At 38.0% G+C, this 19,350-nt stretch overlaps 1 protein-coding gene across 10 annotated transcripts in view; it reads left to right on the forward strand.

Moving 5' to 3' along the window:
- Positions 1-19,350, forward strand: part of KMT2C (lysine methyltransferase 2C) — a 191,381-nt gene that overhangs the window by 105,376 nt on the left and 66,655 nt on the right. For 8 of the 10 annotated variants that reach the window (XM_051768259.1, XM_051768260.1, XM_051768261.1 and 5 more), the window contains 7 exons: positions 12-183; positions 3,319-3,433; positions 4,262-4,434; positions 5,200-5,360; positions 7,850-7,963; positions 9,329-10,068; positions 17,676-17,795. In XM_051768259.1, coding sequence (XP_051624219.1) covers positions 12-183; positions 3,319-3,433; positions 4,262-4,434; positions 5,200-5,360; positions 7,850-7,963; positions 9,329-10,068; positions 17,676-17,795 — 1,595 coding nt within the window. The remainder of the gene's footprint in view (positions 1-11; positions 184-3,318; positions 3,434-4,261; positions 4,435-5,199; positions 5,361-7,849; positions 7,964-9,328; positions 10,069-17,675; positions 17,796-19,350) is intronic. The other 2 variants (XM_051768263.1, XM_051768269.1) reach the window with 1 other exon arrangement.

Genomic DNA, 19,350 nt, shown 5'->3' on the forward strand with positions numbered 1-19,350 from the left:
TTTCTTTGTAGCAAAAGAAGACGCAAATTGTGCAGTGTGTGACAGCCCTGGAGACCTCTTAGATCAACTTTTTTGTACTACCTGTGGCCAGCACTACCATGGGATGTGCCTGGACATACAAGTTACACCTTTAAAAAGAGCAGGTTGGCAGTGTCCTGATTGCAAAGTGTGCCAGAACTGCAAGTAAGTGAGACTTAAAGGATGTGGAGGAGGACAGTGTGAAATTTATGTGCTTTATTTTATTTTATTTCATTTTAAAATATCCATTTTATTCAGTGTTTAGTTTGGGTTTTTTTCAAAATTTGTGGATTATTTGCCCAACTCTGCCCGTTATATTATATTAAGTAGCTGAACAAACCCCTGCATTGGAAACTGTCTTCTAAAAGCTGAGCTTAAAATCCTATACATTATACTCCCAAAGTTACCATTATCTTGGCAGGCTCTGGAGAGCAGCAAAACCTTCTGACTTTTTCCTCCTTTTATACAGGAGGATTTTTCTCAAATTTACCAAATAAACAAATTATTTTAATGTAGTGCCTTTACAATCTGGGAGCCTGTGCTCTTACTCAGCCCTGCATGTACCTACAGACTGGGTAGGTCTCCTGCATTAGGCCCTCTCCTATTTCATAATGTCTTTCAGAGGCAGATAATGAGTCATTATGGAAACAAAACCATGGCTTAGTTGAGCAAAGAAAAAAACTGACACAAGTGACTGTGATTGAGTATTTGTACCAGACAAATACTGAGACAATGAAACTCAATTGCTGAGGGTTCACTTAGAAAATTCTGACCACTTTACCTTTGTTCTCTTATAACTTAATCTGATGGACACTGCAGGGTTCTTCTGCTTGCTTAGTTTTGGTTTTTTGGGTTTTTTTTTTGAAGGACTTACTGAAAAAGAAATAGGAGTTTTGTTCAGCTTTAGTCAGATCAACTGGGACAGTATGAGGGGAAAAAAAACCCACTTTACTACTGCCTCCTGTTCCTGATCAGTCAGTGATTTGCTGTTTTCCAAGCAGAACACTTGGTATTTGCTGTCATTTGCTGAACCCAATTCAAAAAAGATTGTTCCCTGGTCACAGACAGTGGGTAGCAAATGCCAGCAATGAAGTTAAAATAAAGAAACATGTTCTAAAAGGTATCCCTAAAAGTGTTGTACAGGATAATTACAGCAGCTGCTAGCACACCTTCTCTCTAGTTGAAAAGTAGAAGAAAATTTGATGTTTTCAAACCCAGTCCATGGGACCTGATGAGATATATCCGTGGGTCCTGAGGTATCCATTGTATTTGAGAAGTCATGCTGGTCTAGTGAAGTTCCCACTGCTGGAAAAAGGAAAATGTAGCCCCCACTTTTACAAAGTGAAATAAGGAAGACCCAGGGAACTACAGGCCAGTCAGTCTCACCTCTGTGCCCATCAAGGTCATGGGCCAGATCCTCCTGGGAACTGTGCTAGGGCACATGGAAAATAAGTAAGTGGCTGGTGAAAGACAGTATGGCTTCACCAAGGGCAAATCATGCCTTACAAATTGGATGCCTTCTACAATGGGGTTACAGCACTGGTGGATGAGGGAAGAGCAACTGATGTCACCTGTCTGGATTTGTGGAAAACACTTGACACAACATCCTTGTCTCTAAACTGGACAGACGTGGATTTGACATATGGACCACTCAGTGGATAAGGATTTGGCTCAATGGTCCCACTCAAAGGGATACCATCCAGAGGGACATGGACAGGCTGGAGAGGGGGGCCTGTGTGAACCTCATGAAGTTCAATGAGGCCAAGTGCAAGGTCCTGCACTGTGGTTCGGGCAATTCCAAACACAAGTACAGGCTGGGCAGGGAATGGTTTGAGAGCTGCCCTGAGGAGAAGGACTTGGGGGATTCGGCAGTGGGCACTTGCAGTCCAGAATGCCGTGTCTTGGGCTGCATCAAAAGCAGTGTGGCCAGCAGGTCGAGGGAGGAGATTCTCCCCCCCTCCTCTGCTCTCATGAGACCCCATCTGCAGTGCTGCCTCCAGCTCTGGGGTCCCCAGCACGGTGGGGGGTCCCCACCAAGAAGGACTTGGACCTGTTGGAGCGAGTCCAGAGGAGGCCATGAAGATGATCAGAGTGCTGGAGAACCTCTGCTATGGAGACAGACTTGAGAGAGTTGGGATTTTTCAGCCTGGAGAGAGAAGACTCCGCGGAGATTTTAGAGCACCTTTCAGTGCCTAAAGGGACAACAAGAGAGCTGGAGAGGGACTTCTTACAAGGGCATGAACTGATGGGACAAGGGGAATGGCTCTAAATTGAACAAGGGTAGATTTGGGTTAGATATTAAGAAGAAATTTTTTACTGTGAGGGTGGTGAGACACTGGCACAAGTTACCCAAAGAAGTTGTGGCTGTTCCATCCCTGGAAGTGCCCAAGGCCAGGTTGGATGGGACTCCGAGCAACCTGGTCTAGGGGAAGGTGTCCCTGCCCATGGCACAGGAATTGGAGCTAGGGGATCTTTAAGGTCCCTTCTGACCCAAACCATCCTATGATTCTATGATTAATTAATGCAGTATGGCAATTTTTTACCACTGTTGAAGAAAAGCATTTTAAGCATACCTCCATGCAAAAAGAGTGTTTTTTAAATTATCAGGTCTCCCAGGTAATGAGGTAGTATCTAGTATGTGTAATACCATGTACTGTGAAGCTTTGTCGAGGCAAATCTTGTTTCATACTTACTTATTGAATTAATTTATTTAAACTGAGGCAGAACACATATTAGATATTTAGATATTACCAAACTATTTGTCGTATTCTCTACAAATTTATTTTATCACTGGGATTTGTGGTGGAGCTCTGTAACACACGACTGTAGAAAAATTGAAATCTCTTCCTTTAATGTTTGTTTTGCTCTTGCAGTCATATTGGTTGACACTGTAGAAGCTCTGGTAGTCAGAGGTGATGGCTTCTTTTTTTCTTTGGAAAAATTACAGTCAGAATGTAGAAAAAAGTAAAATTGGATGCTCTCTTCAGAAAGAAATAAAACGCATATTGCAGATTCTGAGCTGATTTCAGTACAGAAAGGCCATTAAATCTGCCTACACATGTGTAAATGAGAATGGACCAATACCTAGAAGAGTGATTGTGCTGGCTCAGCACTTAATAAATGAATAGTGGTCTGTACTCATATTTAAAAATTAATTTGAAGGCATTGTCTCTATTTGTAAGTACTATTTGTTTATTTTCATGTGTTCAGCTGGGTACCTTCCTGTTAAGGCTTTTCATTAAGCAGATATTTTGTTATGGCTCGCTCGAATAATTTTTAACCCCTTGCTACCTTCCTTAGACATTCTGGGGAAGACAACAAGATGCTGGTGTGTGACACATGTGACAAAGGCTACCACACTTTCTGTCTACAGCCGGTTATGGACGCCGTTCCAACAAACGGCTGGAAATGTAAAGTAAGTGGAAAGCTTTCAGAACACTCCTTGTCTTTGCAGGGGCCCAAGCTTTGTTACCCACATTACGCTGTTCCAGGTGTATTGTGGGCTGCTGTTGCTGTGCAACATGACTTGTGATTTCTGAAGGAGTCCCACTTGTTGGTAAATCCTGTGGCCCTGCAGCTGCTCCGTGACGGGAGCTGTCAGTGCAGTGGCTGAAGCAGCCTTTGTAGGACAGTAAATCAACCTCCACGGGGGAAAGAGAAGTGTAGAATCCAGGTGGAATGGATAACCTTCACTTGATAACAGCTGCTCTCATGATCTGTTGTAAACTAAAATGTAAACTCAAACCTGTAAAATTGTGTATGTGATCTGTACTTGAAGGCTCTTTATATTCAACTGCTTGCTTACTAGAGCAGCAGTTCTGTAGCTCACGAGTTCCTTTGCATTTGAGGAGGGCAGGATGAATTTGTTGGCTTTTTTCAGTAACTTCTTGAGTAACTGTAAGTAATAATAAAAATATGATTTCAGCATAACAAGGGAAATCCCTGTGTATGAGATGTATGTAATTTTGTATCAGTTTGTGACAGTCACATAGAATGACTGAGATTAGCAATAACAATTTTGGTCTCATAAGAAATACTGCTTTCAAGTCAGAGAGTAGTGCAAGGAAACTTCTTGCTGTTGTGCAGGTTCTTCATGGGCTGTTATCAGATCCTGGATAATTTGTTTGTGTTACCAAGGACAAAAACTATTACATTTAGCTCAAAACAGGAAAATGTCAGTTAATGGCAGTTCTATCACATTGCAAAATATCATAATTAACAACTAAATTCTTGTGATCTCTAGAACTGTAGAGTATGTGCTGAGTGTGGCACACGAACAAGTTGTCAGTGGCACCATAATTGTTTGGTATGTGACAGTTGTTACCAACAGCAAGACAACTTATCTTGTCCTTTCTGTGAAAAACTGTGCCTCCAAGACTTCCAGAAAGATATGTTGCATTGTCACATGTGCAAAAGGTAAGAATCCAAATTTTTGTTAAATTGTACTAAAATGCATAGAGCTTATGATGAGCTGTGTGACATGGACGTGTTTCTGGGAAGGGCGTGTGCTGAGTTTGATGTACAGTGCTGCAGCATCTTGTGCAGCTTCTTGATCCTTCATCCCTAAATACAATGAACAATAGTGGGTTGCTTTATTTTAATATCAGCAAATAAGTATTAATTGGCAGTTACCTGAGGGTACCTGGCAGTCACCTGCTGCAGCTACTTCTTAAATTGCACCTATTTTGTGAGGAAGCAGACTGGAAAAGGCATTATCTTAACATTTAAAAGGCTGTTGTTTGCAATGATCTGTTTTGTTTTTTTTTTAATTTTCAAGTATGCATTTTCTGTTTTTGTTTATATGTTTTCAAGTATGTGTTTTGCTATTCCAGTAACAAAAAAATAAATTAAAAAATAGCACTATTTACATTTTAAGAATTTAAACTATGTTTCATTTTCAATGCTATTGTATCTTGCTGTGCAATATGATGATGTTAACTATACATGTTGTAGAGTCCAGTTGGTTTTAGGGACAGTTTAGGTCTTCATGTTAAATTTGTTCACTGCTTGACATGCTGATGTATCATGTTTATTTTTTTTAAATTCTCCATAATAAAGCATTGGTTGAAAATCTTTATTTCCCCATTGTATTGGGAAACAGTGCTATTTTTAATTGGTTTTTACTATGATGCTTTATATTTTTGTTGTTAAGTCATGGTCACAATAAATTAATCTCCCCAGGTGGATTCACATAGAATGTGACAAATCTCCAGGTAGTGAATTGGAGTCTCAGTTGAAAGACTACATCTGCACTCTTTGTAGACAAGGAGAAGGGGATCACACTCAGTCATGTGATGTAATGAACACTTCTGAACTCATTCCTGAACCTGACAGCATAACAGGTAATCAAATGTAAACTTCACAGTTCCAAAGTGCTGATATCAAATATAGCATCTGTAGCTGTCTCAACAAGTCTTTTGTGAACCAGCCACTCATATTCTGCTCTGTGGAGTTCATCCATTCCTTTATTTAACAGCAGCTGCTCAAGCAATCCATGGGTGAGGTGTCTTCTCCATATGGCTTCAGGATCCTGTATACAAACGTGGGCTAGTAAGCACCTTAATTGTGGTTCTCAGCCTTCCAGCTTCCCAGACTGTAGCTGTAAACTTCTCTAATATTTTTTTTTAAATATGGTACAGTTCATAAATGTATTTATTTAACAGCCTGTTTTATTCATTTGTGTTTACCTCCCAGACAAAATCAGCTTCTGGTAGTTGTTCCTGGAGACATCCAGTTCTCCCATTTCTCCCTTGCTACTTACCAGTCTCATAGTGCCCCTGCCCCTCACTATGTCCAGGAAGGACACAGCAGTAGGAACTGGACTGTGTTCAAGGGAGAGGTGTATATTTAACTAAACAACTTTTAATTGGGTGTCCTTTTTCAAAGCAATATATGATTAGTCACCTTATTTCTGAAAGATTCTTGTCTAAGTGGCCAAATCAAGCAGAAAAGGTGGAAAGGAAAGTTGTGGAACAGTGTCAAGTATTTCATAAAAAATTACTCAGTAGCAGTAAGGAGGCACAGAGGGAACTTGGATCTGTTGATCTGAGTCTGGTGGGTCATCCTCAAGAGCTGTGCAATGAACTCTTAACTAAATGCCATTGTGCATTTCACACCATGAGCTCTGTCGGGCAGCACCTGTGCTCGTGCTGCCTGAATTTCCCTGGGGAAGTACAGTTGTGGTTAAATTTAGAAGCAGGTAAAATGTAACAGATTAACTGCCATGTGCATTTTTTATCCTTAAACAGCAGTGCTTGTGCACTGATTTTTGTGTTAAAAGAAAGAGATAGCTCTGTTGCATAAGTATCTGTGCTTTTGAAAGTCTAAATTTCTGATAGGAAAGGGGAAATGCTGGACCACAGCAAAACTCTAATGTTTGTGTTCAAATTGATGTTTTGTGTAAACAAGTCATGCTCCTGGATGGTAGCCTGTGTATGTAAGTGCTTACTTTTTATGAGCAGTAAAGACATGATGAAAAAGGTGCTCCTGGAGGAAGGACAGTGACAGTAGGTAAATGTCTGTGGGTTAGAAAGAGTGGCCACTTCAGCCTTTGAAGATCTTCCTTTCCCTTCTGAAACATTAGGAGAGGCTGTTGGACTCTCAGGCACTGTGCTTAGAACACTTCAAAGATGTCCAAAAATTACAGTGAGACAACACCCAATCTCCTACTGAAAACCCTTTTGAATAAGTCACAGGTGTATCTGAAGGGCTAAAGTTCTAAGTAATGCCTCTGTTAGGATTTCTAGCTACTAGAAGCATCAACAAGCATCCTCTTCTCTCCAAGGAAGAACAGGACTGTCATCTCAGCTACTAGGAGTAATCTGGAGCTATTACATTAGTACAGTCATGCAGTGTTTTATACCCAGGAGAGCACTTCTGTACTTTAAAATCAAATTTGGAGCCAATCCAAATGATCATTTCCTCCAAGTTAAAATATCACTTTAAAGCTGGCAGAGTCTGAGAGCAGCTTTTAGGGTGCTAAAAGTAGCATCACCTAATAGTTTTTGTCTTTCTGAAGTTAAAGAAACTTATCTTGATGCAGAAAGCTATATTTGTTTTACTGTTTTTGTGCTAACATCCATGAAGAATCAGTTCCTTTCGAGTTAATGCTTGCTCTGTATTTTGTTTTTCATACTTCTAGTTTATATAATGCATTTTAATGAATTTCCTTAACTGAAAAAGCTTTTACACAAGGAAAAAAAAATAAGTATTTCCTGTTTCTGGGCTCTGCAATGATACTGTCAGCCAAAGAAACACTCAATAGTGCCTTTTCCACGCAAATTCATTAATTTAATAGGAGGAACTGACAGATAAGATATCCTAGCTCTAAAGTGGCAAAATTTAGTTTTCATATTGTTGAACAGATAGGTTGAAAATCAGTGTTCCAAGTCCTGATAGTAGATGGAACCTCATATCTATGCCATAAGCCATTGTAGTATTTGTATAAAAACTTGAAGCCTTCATGTTACAAGTTCTGTTGAATTTAACAGACTTGGAATTTAAGAAAAAACCTTTTTGTGTTGCTCAGGTTATGCAAAAGTGACTATGTGTATGTTTTCACAATTAGGGGTATATAATTGCTTTACAGACGTGTTTCACCACCTGAAAAGTATAAAACATCTTCAGTGTTAATGAGTCAAAAGTTCTTAATTTTTAAGGAGTACTGTGTAGTGTCCCTAACCTTCTCATTGACCTGACTTGTCCTAACTCCTATCATCATTAAACATCAATCTCTTTAGCCAAAAGGTCAAACAGTCACAGCAACTACTGATGCCAAAGTAATAGAATAAACATCATAGCAATTTTATTAACTTCTTTGCTTCTCCTTCAGCTTGTACAAATGAAATGGAAATGGAAGGTGGTGGAGAGGATGTGACATTTCAAGAACAACCTGTTACTGGTGATGGCCCTGATCGGGAATCAGCTGTTGGACATGTCCCAGAAGGTAAGAAAGGGTTTTGCACTCTGAGAAAATTCAATTCAGAACTCCTCAGTGCCATTCAGTAAGGTCTCTAGTACTTTATAAACTTAAGAGGAAAAAGTGCCTAGAAAGCAGTAGGAGACATACTGCCACAGTTCTGCTATCTGAGCTCTCAAGCAAGAGTATAAACTCTTGCTGAAGAAGGATGTTACTGAGAGCAGAGGTACTTTTCAGAATATTTGTGTAGGAGAAAGTTGTTTTACTTTTTCGTTGGGACTGGCTTTCTCCAAAAGTTGGAAAAATATTTAAATACTTCTATACACTGGAATTTTATAGTAAAAAGCAATGATTTGTTGCTGTTCAAATACAGTCATTCACACTTCTTCTTCAAGGCTTTTTTGTTTTTTATTTTTAATTTTTTTTTTAATTTTTTAGCTTTTTTTTTTCTTTTTTTTTCTTTTTTTTTTCTCTTTCTTTTTTCATTTCCAGTTTATTCTTCATGGTTGTAACTCCACAAGTATCTTTACTTAAGGATTTCCCATTTTCTTTTTTTACCTTTTGTAAATAAAAGATAAGTTGTTTAATTAAAAACTCTTCCAGACAGGGTGTGTTGCAGTAGCTGATCATTTGTGTTCTAGGAATAAATATATCTTACCAAACACACGTGAAGTGTAATAGAAATTAAGTGGTCTGTAAGAGAATCAGGGTCCATCAAAGGAGGATATGAGAAGCCAAATTCAAAGCAAAGAATGTGGTTCTTTATGGAGTGGAACAAGAACTCTGGAACTCCTTGATGAAGAAAGTTGTGGATGAAAGGTGCTTGATTTGGTTGAAGGGAAGGTTAGACAAATATTTTGGAAAGAAATCCATGAGATATCAATAAATTAAGAGCAGTATCAATTTTTTTCATTTCAGGTGATTTCCTAAAGTCTGAAAGAGTGCCAGGAGGAAAATGTTCTTTATTCGTGCTTGTTCTCTTATTCTTAGCTGTCTGCTTTTTGGAAGTGTTGGAACAGTAGCTTAAAATACATTAATTTATGATAGCACACATCTTCAAGACACAGAAATGATAAAGGAGAAGCTACTTTTGGCTGCCTACCTGGAAGTGTGTTCAGTTCCTCAAAAATTAATCTTGGGTCTACTTCCTTGTGATTCACTATGCTGTTTTCAGGGAAGAAAAATAATGAACAGAAAACACAGACTACTGTAAGCATAGGTACAAAGAAAGATATTTATGAAGTGTATTTTAAGCTACATATTAAATTCACCTAAGTAAAGTGATATGCCCTTGGCATGATTGATGTGTACCAAGTATACTTGTTGACCAGTACAGCAGTGTAGGGTTTTTTTTTGTTTTTCACACTGAGCCTTTAATGTGGTTGTACTTAGTTACAGGCATATCACCAGAAGAAAAGACCCCACAACTGGAAACAGATGTCTCTGTTGAAATGAATTCAGCTGAAATGGAAATGTCTCCTAAAAAGACACCAGCGTCTGGTGACAGTCAGACTGAGAAAATGATGGAGGTGATGGAAGGGGTTCAAGCTGTATCACAGCAGGATTTAGACAAACAGGCTGAAGAGACAGAGCTGCCACGAGGTAGTGTGGAGGTCTCAGAAGTATCCACAGTAGACTCTCGGTCTCTGTCTTCAGTACCTGAGGCCGTAACTGTGACGCCAGAAATACTGGAGACTGAAAGCAAAGGAGATGTTTCTATCCCTGTAGAACAACAACTGGAAATAATAAAAGTGCAAAAAGATGTAGAAAGAGGCGAAACTTGTGACAAGTCAGAAACACCAGCTCTTCTAGAAGTAGAAACTACTTCTTTGAATGAAGGTGTTGTAAATAGTTCACCACTTGGAGACAAACCCATCAAATCACCAGCTGAGACTTGCCCCTCACTTCCCCCGTCAGTTCATATCAACAAGACAAACGTGTCTTCCTCGCCAGATGTTTCACTAGACTTGCATTCTGCACGAGATGTCCAGCACAGCCAGCCCCCAGCACTGCCTTCCACTGCTGGGAGTGCTCTCCCAACAACTTACATATCAGTCACTCCAAAAATTGGCATGGGAAAACCAGCCATCACCAAACGCAAGTTTTCTCCTGGAAGACCCAGATCAAGACAGGTAAGAACGTGCAATGTCTCATTATATATTTATGAAGCACATAGTTCAAATTTCAGAATGATGCATCAAATTCACCTATTTCTTATAGTATGCTTTTATTCTCCTGAGTGAGCGTGTAGTTTATTTCTTCAAGGAATTAATGTCATGGTAAATAATTGAAAGGTCAACCATCATAAAGGTTCTCTAGTGAGAAGGTTTTCTTTTGGCTTGTGGTTAGATCAAAGTAAAAGAAAATTTGTTGTGTTTGTCATACTTATGCTACAAATGCAGATATACATAATGCTGTGCCTTTTAACTTACCTGTCCATATTTTTCACATATGCATTTATTTTGGCTAGTACTTTCAAAGTGTGTTAAGGTTTCTTGAACTGCCTTTATAGAAGAACCTGCTGCAACTCTTGTTTCCATTCTGCTGCCAGATATTTTCTTGATCGACATTTCTAATGGTGTGGTAAATAATTTTGTGGTTTTGTTACATTAGCAAATACCATGCAAGCACTGTCTTGTACAAGTGGTTGTGGTTTGACTGGGATTAAATTTGATAAGTGAAAAGAATCCTTAAGTCTGTCGCTTTCTGCAACATCTTGCTCTCTATTCGAGTTGTGTAGTTCTGGGGAAAATGGTTTATGAATCCAGAGTATTCATTTCATGTTTGCGAAATTCTGTACAGAAAGTGTGTCAGTGTGACAAATTAGTGTTACATTTCTTTTCTCATCACAATTTATTTTTAGTCTTTGGGAGTTCTACGTTGATGATTTCATGCTTTTCTGAACTTAGTGTTAAAAAAAAGCTTTTTTATATATTGTGCAATTCTTTCCATTTTTACGTGTCACCTAAGGGTTCAAAATTCTTGGTTCTTAAGAAAAGGTATGATAGAGTGTTCTGAAAGGTTAAAAGTATATAATAAAGGCAACAAACATAATTTAAGAAATTAAATTTGGAAGGTTTTAGATTATCTCTGGTGTTTTTGTTATTACCCTTATATACAAGCACATATAAAAATAATTTTTCTTCATACTGTCTTAAAAATTAAATTAACTTTCTTAGCTGACCATGCAAATTGATAAGGGATGGTGTTCTTATGCAGCCTAAAATGAATGCAGGTTTTCCATTGGGGAAGTTAATCTGTCTTCTTCCCTGTTTCAGTAAGAGCTGTGTTTATTTTTCTGTGCAGTTCACCCGTGCTCTGCATAGGAACCAGCATCATGAGACGGTGAAATCAGTTCACCACCAGAGAGCCCATTGAGGAAAACATGAAGGCTGACCCCAGCTGTAAATGCCTGTGGCAAAATAGATACATATCTTAAAAACAAACAAACAAACAAATCTGTAGAAGTAGCTATTTATTCCGTGTATAATACAGACACTGACCTCCTAATATGTGGTGCAAGTAACACCAAATTGAGTTGAATTGAGGTATAGAAGTCAGGTATAAAACAGAATCCTTGCTGTGATGCTAAATCACAAAATCATAGACTCTTTTAGTTTGGAAAAGACCTCCAAGATCATTGAGTCCATCCCTTAACCCAGCACTACCAAGTCCACCACTAAAACACGTCCCTCAGTGCCACATCTACGTGTCTTTTAAACCCCTCTAGGGATGGTGACTCCACCACTGCCACAGGCAACCTGTTCCAGTGCTTGACAACCCTTTCAGTGAAGAAATATTTCCTAATATCCAACCTAAACCTCCCTTGGCACAACTTGAGGCTGTTTCCTCATCTTGTCTATTGTTACTTGGGAGCAGAGACCCAACACCCCCCTCACTAAACCTCCTTCCAGGCAGCTGTAGAGAGAGATGAGGGCTCCCCTGAGACAATCTGTTCTCCAGTTTGCAAATCATATTTTAAACTAGAAAAAGCTTGTATGTAATAGAACTTTTCAGAAATCAACTTGATTATTAGGACCTTTCTTCTGTTTCCACTGAGCTTAGGAATTCTGTGTTTCTTGTGCTGCAGGTAGATTTTCTAGGTCACTGTGCAGTAAGGTGTATATATCATATTTGCAGAAATATGTACATGCCTTAACAGTGACAAAATTCTCTCCAGTGCTCCAAGTTTCTACTCTGGGCTTTTGATGAGGGACTGAAACCTGTTGAATGGTGATCTGAAGACTGTAAAAAAAGATTTTGGAATGTCCAGCTACAGGCAGGTGTTTGCCTTTTGAGCAAGATGTAATTGGACAAATCCACAGTTTGTAAGGCATGTATTTGAATGCCTTTGGATTGCAGACAGAAATCAGTTTAGTTTTTATTTTGTGGGGTTCTTTTTAATTACTATTTTTGCTGAAAAAACTCGTTTTTTAAAAAAAAATTTTGTACTTTTCCAAATGGAGAGTTGGGGATGGGAGCAGAAATAGAATCACAGAATGGGTGAGGTTGGAAGGCACTACAGTGTATCATCTGGTCCAACCTACCTGGTTTATAACAGATCCTTCATAAGTAGTCTGATCACTGTGAACCCTGAAGACAAGCCAACATGAGCCAATTACCACAGATGGTAATATTCTGCACTTTTTCCTAGAAGCTTACCTTGGTGGAATGTCCTCTTCCTGTTTAAAAAATATGATAAAATATCCATTGCAATGGGTTTATGGAGCTTCATATAAAGAAGAATAAGAAAAAAAACCAATTTGTCTTGATCCTGAATATATTGCTTCTCAATTTTGTAAGACACATGCTTCAGTGGAGTCAGGGGAATCCATACAGAGGAATAGTTTCTGGTTTGGATTTGTTCTCATTAAGTGTAATGTCTTGTGCTGGGCAGTAAGATGAATTATTAGTCCTTTCTACAGAATCTATTAATACAATTGCGAATAAAATATATTTGAGTAATTGTTCTGTTTCGCTGCTGAATACAAACTTATGCAGAATTTGAAGTGACTTCCTATGTGGGATATTAGTATTTTGCTTTAGTGATGTGTCTGCCACATCACATCACTCCAGTTTGGAAAGGACTAAAACCCATCTCACGAATGGTGAAGACAATATTCTGCTTTAAAAGGCTTCCTGAGTCCCTTCCAGGGCTGCACTCTCAGTGCTGATGTTGTCACCACCTGTCTCCCTGCTGGCATTTTTGCTGGTATCCCAACTTTGGTTGGGAGCAACAGGAGGAAATCTGCCTTCTAACCAAAAGGGGAGCTCTGTATAAATGAGTATGTGGCTACAGTTACACAGGTTTGAATTTCTTTGGCTGGTACAAGCTTATTCCACTCGGAGAATGTGGTTTTTTCTGTGTCAGCTCCTATCAGCAAGGTGCACTTCTGCTGACAGTGTTTTTTAGGGTGGCACATTATCCATACCTTCAGCTATAGGTGAGCTGCATCCAGCCCTGTGAGAGGACCTTCTACTTGCCAGGCTGAGCATCTCCCTGACTTCCTTTGGGTTTATTCTGTGGGTTGTCTCCTTTCTTTTTCTGTTAGCCTATTCCATAGTGAAACCAAATTAGTTTTCACATATATGAGAAATTTAGTTGTTCATAGATCACAGATATTCACTGGTAGTTGCCAGCATGATAAAGTTTTTAGAGTGCTGTCCTTGGGGTTGTGTCTGTACAGTATCTTCTCCATGGAATATGCAGATTCTCCACTCATGCCTGTAGGCCCCAAATTTATGCCAGGCACAGGACCTCTTTTTAACCGTTTTCATATTTCTTTTTTCTGAAGCAGTAGTCTTAAAAGAAATTATCATCTAAGTTTGTTATTGACTAATCTGACATATATCTAGTTTGAAAAAAAATCTTCACTAGGAAAATGGCTATGTTTTCTTTCCTGTGGAGGTATACAATAAGTGGTATTGGGTACATTCTGTGTACTTGAATTGAAGAAATCTGTGTACTTGAATTGAACCATTTTGAAATAGTTATTTTTGCTATGACAATGTGTCCTGGAAAGCATGAGATGAAGTCAATAAATGGAAGGTATTACAAATTGTGGCAGTGTAACAGTGGTAGGTAGAGCTGAGAATGATTCGTAAAATAATATTGCATATTAAATAATAGACTTCTACTGTTTTTTTAATACCATAAGTATTATTTTAGTATTATTTTAGTATTATTTTAGAGTGTGTTCCTTGAAAAAATACCATGATTAGAGGTACTTAATTTTCATCATGAAGATATTGGTTGTCACTATTATGTAACTCACTGCATATTTGTAGGTGTTTTAAGAGATTTTCTAAAATGACATCAAAAAGGGTTTGGTTGTATGTCCTTTTTTGGGTATTATGGCATTTCTGATGTCTTCACTTACATGATACCACTAAGGATGTTGTTGTAGAGGTAGATGTTCGAAAAAAGATCAGAAAGAGTTTTTTTCAAGGATTTGTTTTTGTTACAGTTTTTATGTTTGGTGGTTGGTTGGGTTTTTGCTTTTTTTTTTAATGAGGGGAGCTGTGTTTTGAACTGATTAAAGTTTGTTCACAACCCTAAAATTACATTAAATATTAAATTGCAAATCCAGTTTTATGCACTTGTGATTGCAGTCAAATTCATAAAGCATTAAGCAGCTAAACACAGTCAGTGGTAATTTAGTGAGATCTCCTGACCCTTGCTGACATTGGGTTTCCTTTTGTTATAATTTACTTGCAGCTGTGTTGTTCAATTTTGAGGACTCAAGAATATGATGGAGAATTAGAACTTCCTGTTTCTGTCACAGTACATAATAATTGCAGGGGTTCTGATGTAAATGAACTGAATAGAACTTTCTCCTCAGTGTTGTGTGGTAGTAGGCATTAATTAAAAGCCAAAATATAATTAATGCATCTCTTTGATGTATTTCATTTGTTCATAGTATTGTGGAAGTGTGTGTTTTTAATTAAGTTTATCTGACCAAGAATTCAAATTGTTCTGATCTACAATAAAAGTTGGATTAAATTTCCAATTTAATTCTTAACAATATGGTTCATGAATCATATACAATTAATTTTGTTTTGCAAGACTGAATATTTCATATTCAGATTTAATGTTCATTTAGCTTTCTAATCTTTTGAATATACTTAATCATTAGAAAAGTGTATCTTCTTAAAAGGAAAATAATTTTGTACCTCCCTAATAAGAGTAGGTAATTTTAGTTGTTGATAAAGTATTTTCAGCATGTTTAAGATCTGGAATTTTGACCCTTAGTCATCATATTGCCTCCTTTATAGATTGATGTAAAGATTGTTTCTATGATACATAGATTTTCTTTGTGTTACTATACAGATTTTGAGTTGCCATTTTATAAGAACAGTTACTTACTATGCATTATTAATTTTAGAAATATAGGGGGAAACTGTAATTAAAATTCAATTGATGTTTTAAATTCATCTTGCTAAAACTGACGTTTATTTGATATTAAACCCATGACTAGTATAGTTAAGGTAAATTTCCTATTGCCACAGACCTGCTGATGTAGTTGCTAATTGGTGTGTCAGTTGATGAATCAAACCTCTGTGTCCATTTTGCTTGTTTTCCCCCCATTTCTGACTTGGTGTCCCTGTTCTGTCATGAATTTGTGTCCTGAGTGTGAACAGGGACTCTCGTCCATCTCTAAGTTTGCAGGTGCAGAAGGTTTCTGCTCCACACCATTCCCCTGTCAGAGGCTGATGATCCTTTTGATCTGCTGGGTTGTTTGTGTGATGACCATCTCTCTGAAGTCAAGCAAAAAACTGGGGTAGAAAAAAAAATCCTACAATCTCAACCATTTAATCCAGCACACTCACTGTAGCCCAAGTGCAGGTGAGCAGTTGCTGGCACTGGCAGTTCAGCTGGAGTGGATTTTAGAAGCACCTTGGCGGAGGGGAGGCAATGATGGGCATTTAAAAACACACAGGTGGTCTGGGCACTTAGCAGTTTGTAGGTTCTGTGTCTGATTTACCACCTTGTGTGGGCAGAGTTGTCAAGTTTTCATTTTTTTTAAGTGCTGTATTGTCCATATTCCCTTTCCTGTGCAGGCAGAGCTGAACTCCTAGAAAGCAGATTTATGCTGAAACCACCCGTGTACACACTGTGGGTTGTACCAAATGTTGGCGTTTGTAACATGTGACTTTTATGCATAATTAGGCTTTTAGGTCACTAATGAACTTTCTTTTGGCTCTGTTGTGCCAATTTGAATACTGAGCTCACTGAGCAGCACAGGTCACAGCCCACCCAGCTCTGCAAGCACGAGATGTCTGATGAGCTTCTTCTCATCTCCTCAAGGGGATGGGAGGTGTTGGCTCATGCTCATCTTCAGCAGCAGATTGAGCTGACCTGGCTGGGCCTTACATGGATTATTAGGGAAGGCTTGTCCATGCTCCTTCTGGCCCGAAAGCAGGTGAGGGGTAGCCCTATTTTCAGTCAGTGCAGCTGTTAGCAAGACACCTCCTTACAGTCTGAGATTTTGATGACTCTTCCCACACATTCCTGATGGAGAGATTTCATTTCAGAAAAGAAAAATCCCACATTTTGCAAAGCTATCTCATTTTCCTTAACACTTATTATTGTATAGGCCAGCATTCTAAGGTGTAAATGTGTTTGGTCTTGCCCGTGTGAGCAGCTATGTCTGTATGGATAGTTGGGACCATTAGTATGCATGTGGTTATTCCATGTTATCCATGTGATTTTGCTGCTGAATGGCATTCTCAAGAAGGTAAACCTGTACTTTTCATCTGTTTTACTTGTCATCTGGATATTCGGTATTTTTTACTCTCACAAATTTAGAATTAGGAACATATATTATCCTTTATCTATTCTCATGTGTACTTTTGGAATGAAGTTATTTATGATGTCTGTCTCCTGCACTCTTTATTTTGTGTTAAGAATCTGTTATCTTCCACAGATTTTAAAGTGTATGAGGTACTTCAGCATTTTTTTTCTTGTCTATCTTAGCATTTTCTGATTGTTTTGCCTTATTTCTTGTGACAGTTATACAGTATCTCACCATGTACAACTATGTAAGTAGGGATCATAATCAATTAGTTAAAAAGAGTTTGTAAGTACCCCGTATGGATGTGTATTATTACATGTATATAGTAATGTTAAAATGTGATACCACAGCATAACATGAAAACACTGGGGTGAAAAAAAATTTAGCTGTGGGGTTTTATAGCGGTTTATTTATGGCAAACATGAAGGCACCTTGTTTCTTTTGTCCAGTGGTTTATTCATATTCCTTTTGTTTCACTTTTGTTGCTGTGATTGTGGGTAGTTAAGTCTCAAAGGTCAACTAAGGCCATAACTTCTTTCAGAATGTGATTTGGAATATAAGAGGGGATGTTACCACCTCAAACTACTGTCTTCTTCATTGATACAATAAAACCTAGGGAAGTAATTTGTTGATGTTGTGATTGCTTGCTTTCAATTTATATTATGCTTTTTTTATAAAACTCACTTTGTTGTACTTAACCATCAGTTGTGGGTTAGTATTTGTTTTAGGGTATATTTCAATAAGAACCTAAAAATTTCCTACCTTACTCTCACTCAGTGAACTAATTGACTACTTAAGTTAATATAGAAATGCCTATGCCTGCATGTGCTTTGCTTTTCAGATTTTTTTTTTTGTTGCTTGCTTTTTTTCTTTTTTCTTTTTTTCTTATTTTTTTTTATGTTGCAAAGTTTTATACATCTATTTTCTCACCTACCGTATCCTAGGGGGCTTGGAGTACCAATAATACAGTCAGCCCACCTTCCTGGTCCCCAGACATTTCAGAAGGTCGGGACATTTTTAAATCCAGACAGCTTCCTGGCAGTGCCATTTGGAGCATCAAAGTGGTAAATAACTTGAATTTATTTTCATGTATCCATTGCTATCTTTCTGCTGTAGAGACTAGTGATGAAATTCTGTATCTCACAACTGAATTAATCTTCCATTCTGTTACTGTTTGAAGGCCTCTAAAATTTATTGAAACTCTGGAGCTTTCAGGTTAAAAAAATATGTGCTTTCCAGAGTGTACAGTATGATGGCATTGCCCTGATTTCCACTGGCAAAGAATACTTTGTCTTACCCAATTTTTGTGTGTGTTGAGTACATCACTTTTTGTGGTTGGCTTTACGTAGCTGTCAAAATAAATTACCTGAGAAGGAAAATGTCCTTAAGACTGGCAGTAAGGTAAGCCAGGCATGGAAAGGAGCAGAGATCTGAGGGATGGCTTGAATTTGTTGCTGTGGAGGAATCTTGCAGAGTACATTCAAAGTGACATCATTTTTAGCTGATGGGGAAATAAATAAGAACTTTCCTACCTGATTAGATGGACCAAAGCTTGTATCCACAGTGACATTTACCATTAAAAACACCTGAAGAAACTAAGTAGAACTTAGAACTTTTGACCTTTTAAATAAAGGCCAAAAAAGCCAAGTGATGACATTGACAGATAGCTGTAGCTTCCGAGTGATTTACGTTCATCTCACTTTAACTCTCATGCTAATTTTATTTTAATTTGACATCAGCTTAGCTTTTGCTGCTTCAAGCATTAATTTTCAGCTTAATATTCAGCATTAACATTGATACAGATACATGTTTATTCCTGTTACTAGTTGTGTGAAAATAACAATACTGATACCTCATCTAAAGCAGAAAATAAGAGACATGTCAGAAGAATTTCCATCTTAAAAAAATGATGCTTGTATGTCCTGTGTGTGCATATGTATTAACTCCATAGATATCTAAGGACAACATTTTTTGTTTCACCTCAGTACATATAAATAGCCTTCAGTAGCATCTTTCCTTTCACCCCTCAAATAGCATTGTGATATATTACCTTGTTGTGTGAGAGAAACTGGATTTCTCTTTCCATTAACAGATGGATGTTAATAAAATTTTTACATTGGGATCCTAGAATTCTCCCTTTGATTATGATCATAAACTTCTATATCTTCTTTAAGGCAGAAGTTGGCATATTTGAAAAACACTGTAAGGAATATCGAGCCCATAGAGCTGCTTTCCATCCAGGGAACTTGTGTCTCCATCAGTAAAGACTGTTCAGTGCTGGGGACACTGTCCCCTGGGAGCTTTGTGGTTCCATCAACACTGTTTTATGGATTGCCTTGCTATTAAAAGTATTTTACAGCAAATGTTTGGATATGGGCACCATATCTAGATACTCTGTATGGAGTTGGGCTGTACTAGGAACTGAGGTTATTCACAAATAAATAATCTCATTGCTTATTTCATAGTAGGAAAGGTGCTTATTTGAGTATATGACATAATTATTATCAGTTACACAGATTAGAGGCTCTGAAACACATTGTAAAGATGTCTGCTAATACCAGCCAGAATTTGGGGATGTTGTGAATATGTTCTTTTTCTCTCTGGAATTGATAAGGGAGG

This window comes from Manacus candei, unplaced genomic scaffold, assembly GCF_025592945.1.
Source record: "Manacus candei isolate 608988 ecotype Guabito, Panama unplaced genomic scaffold, ASM2559294v1 h1tg000094l, whole genome shotgun sequence".
Classification (NCBI taxonomy): Eukaryota; Metazoa; Chordata; class Aves; order Passeriformes; family Pipridae; genus Manacus; species Manacus candei.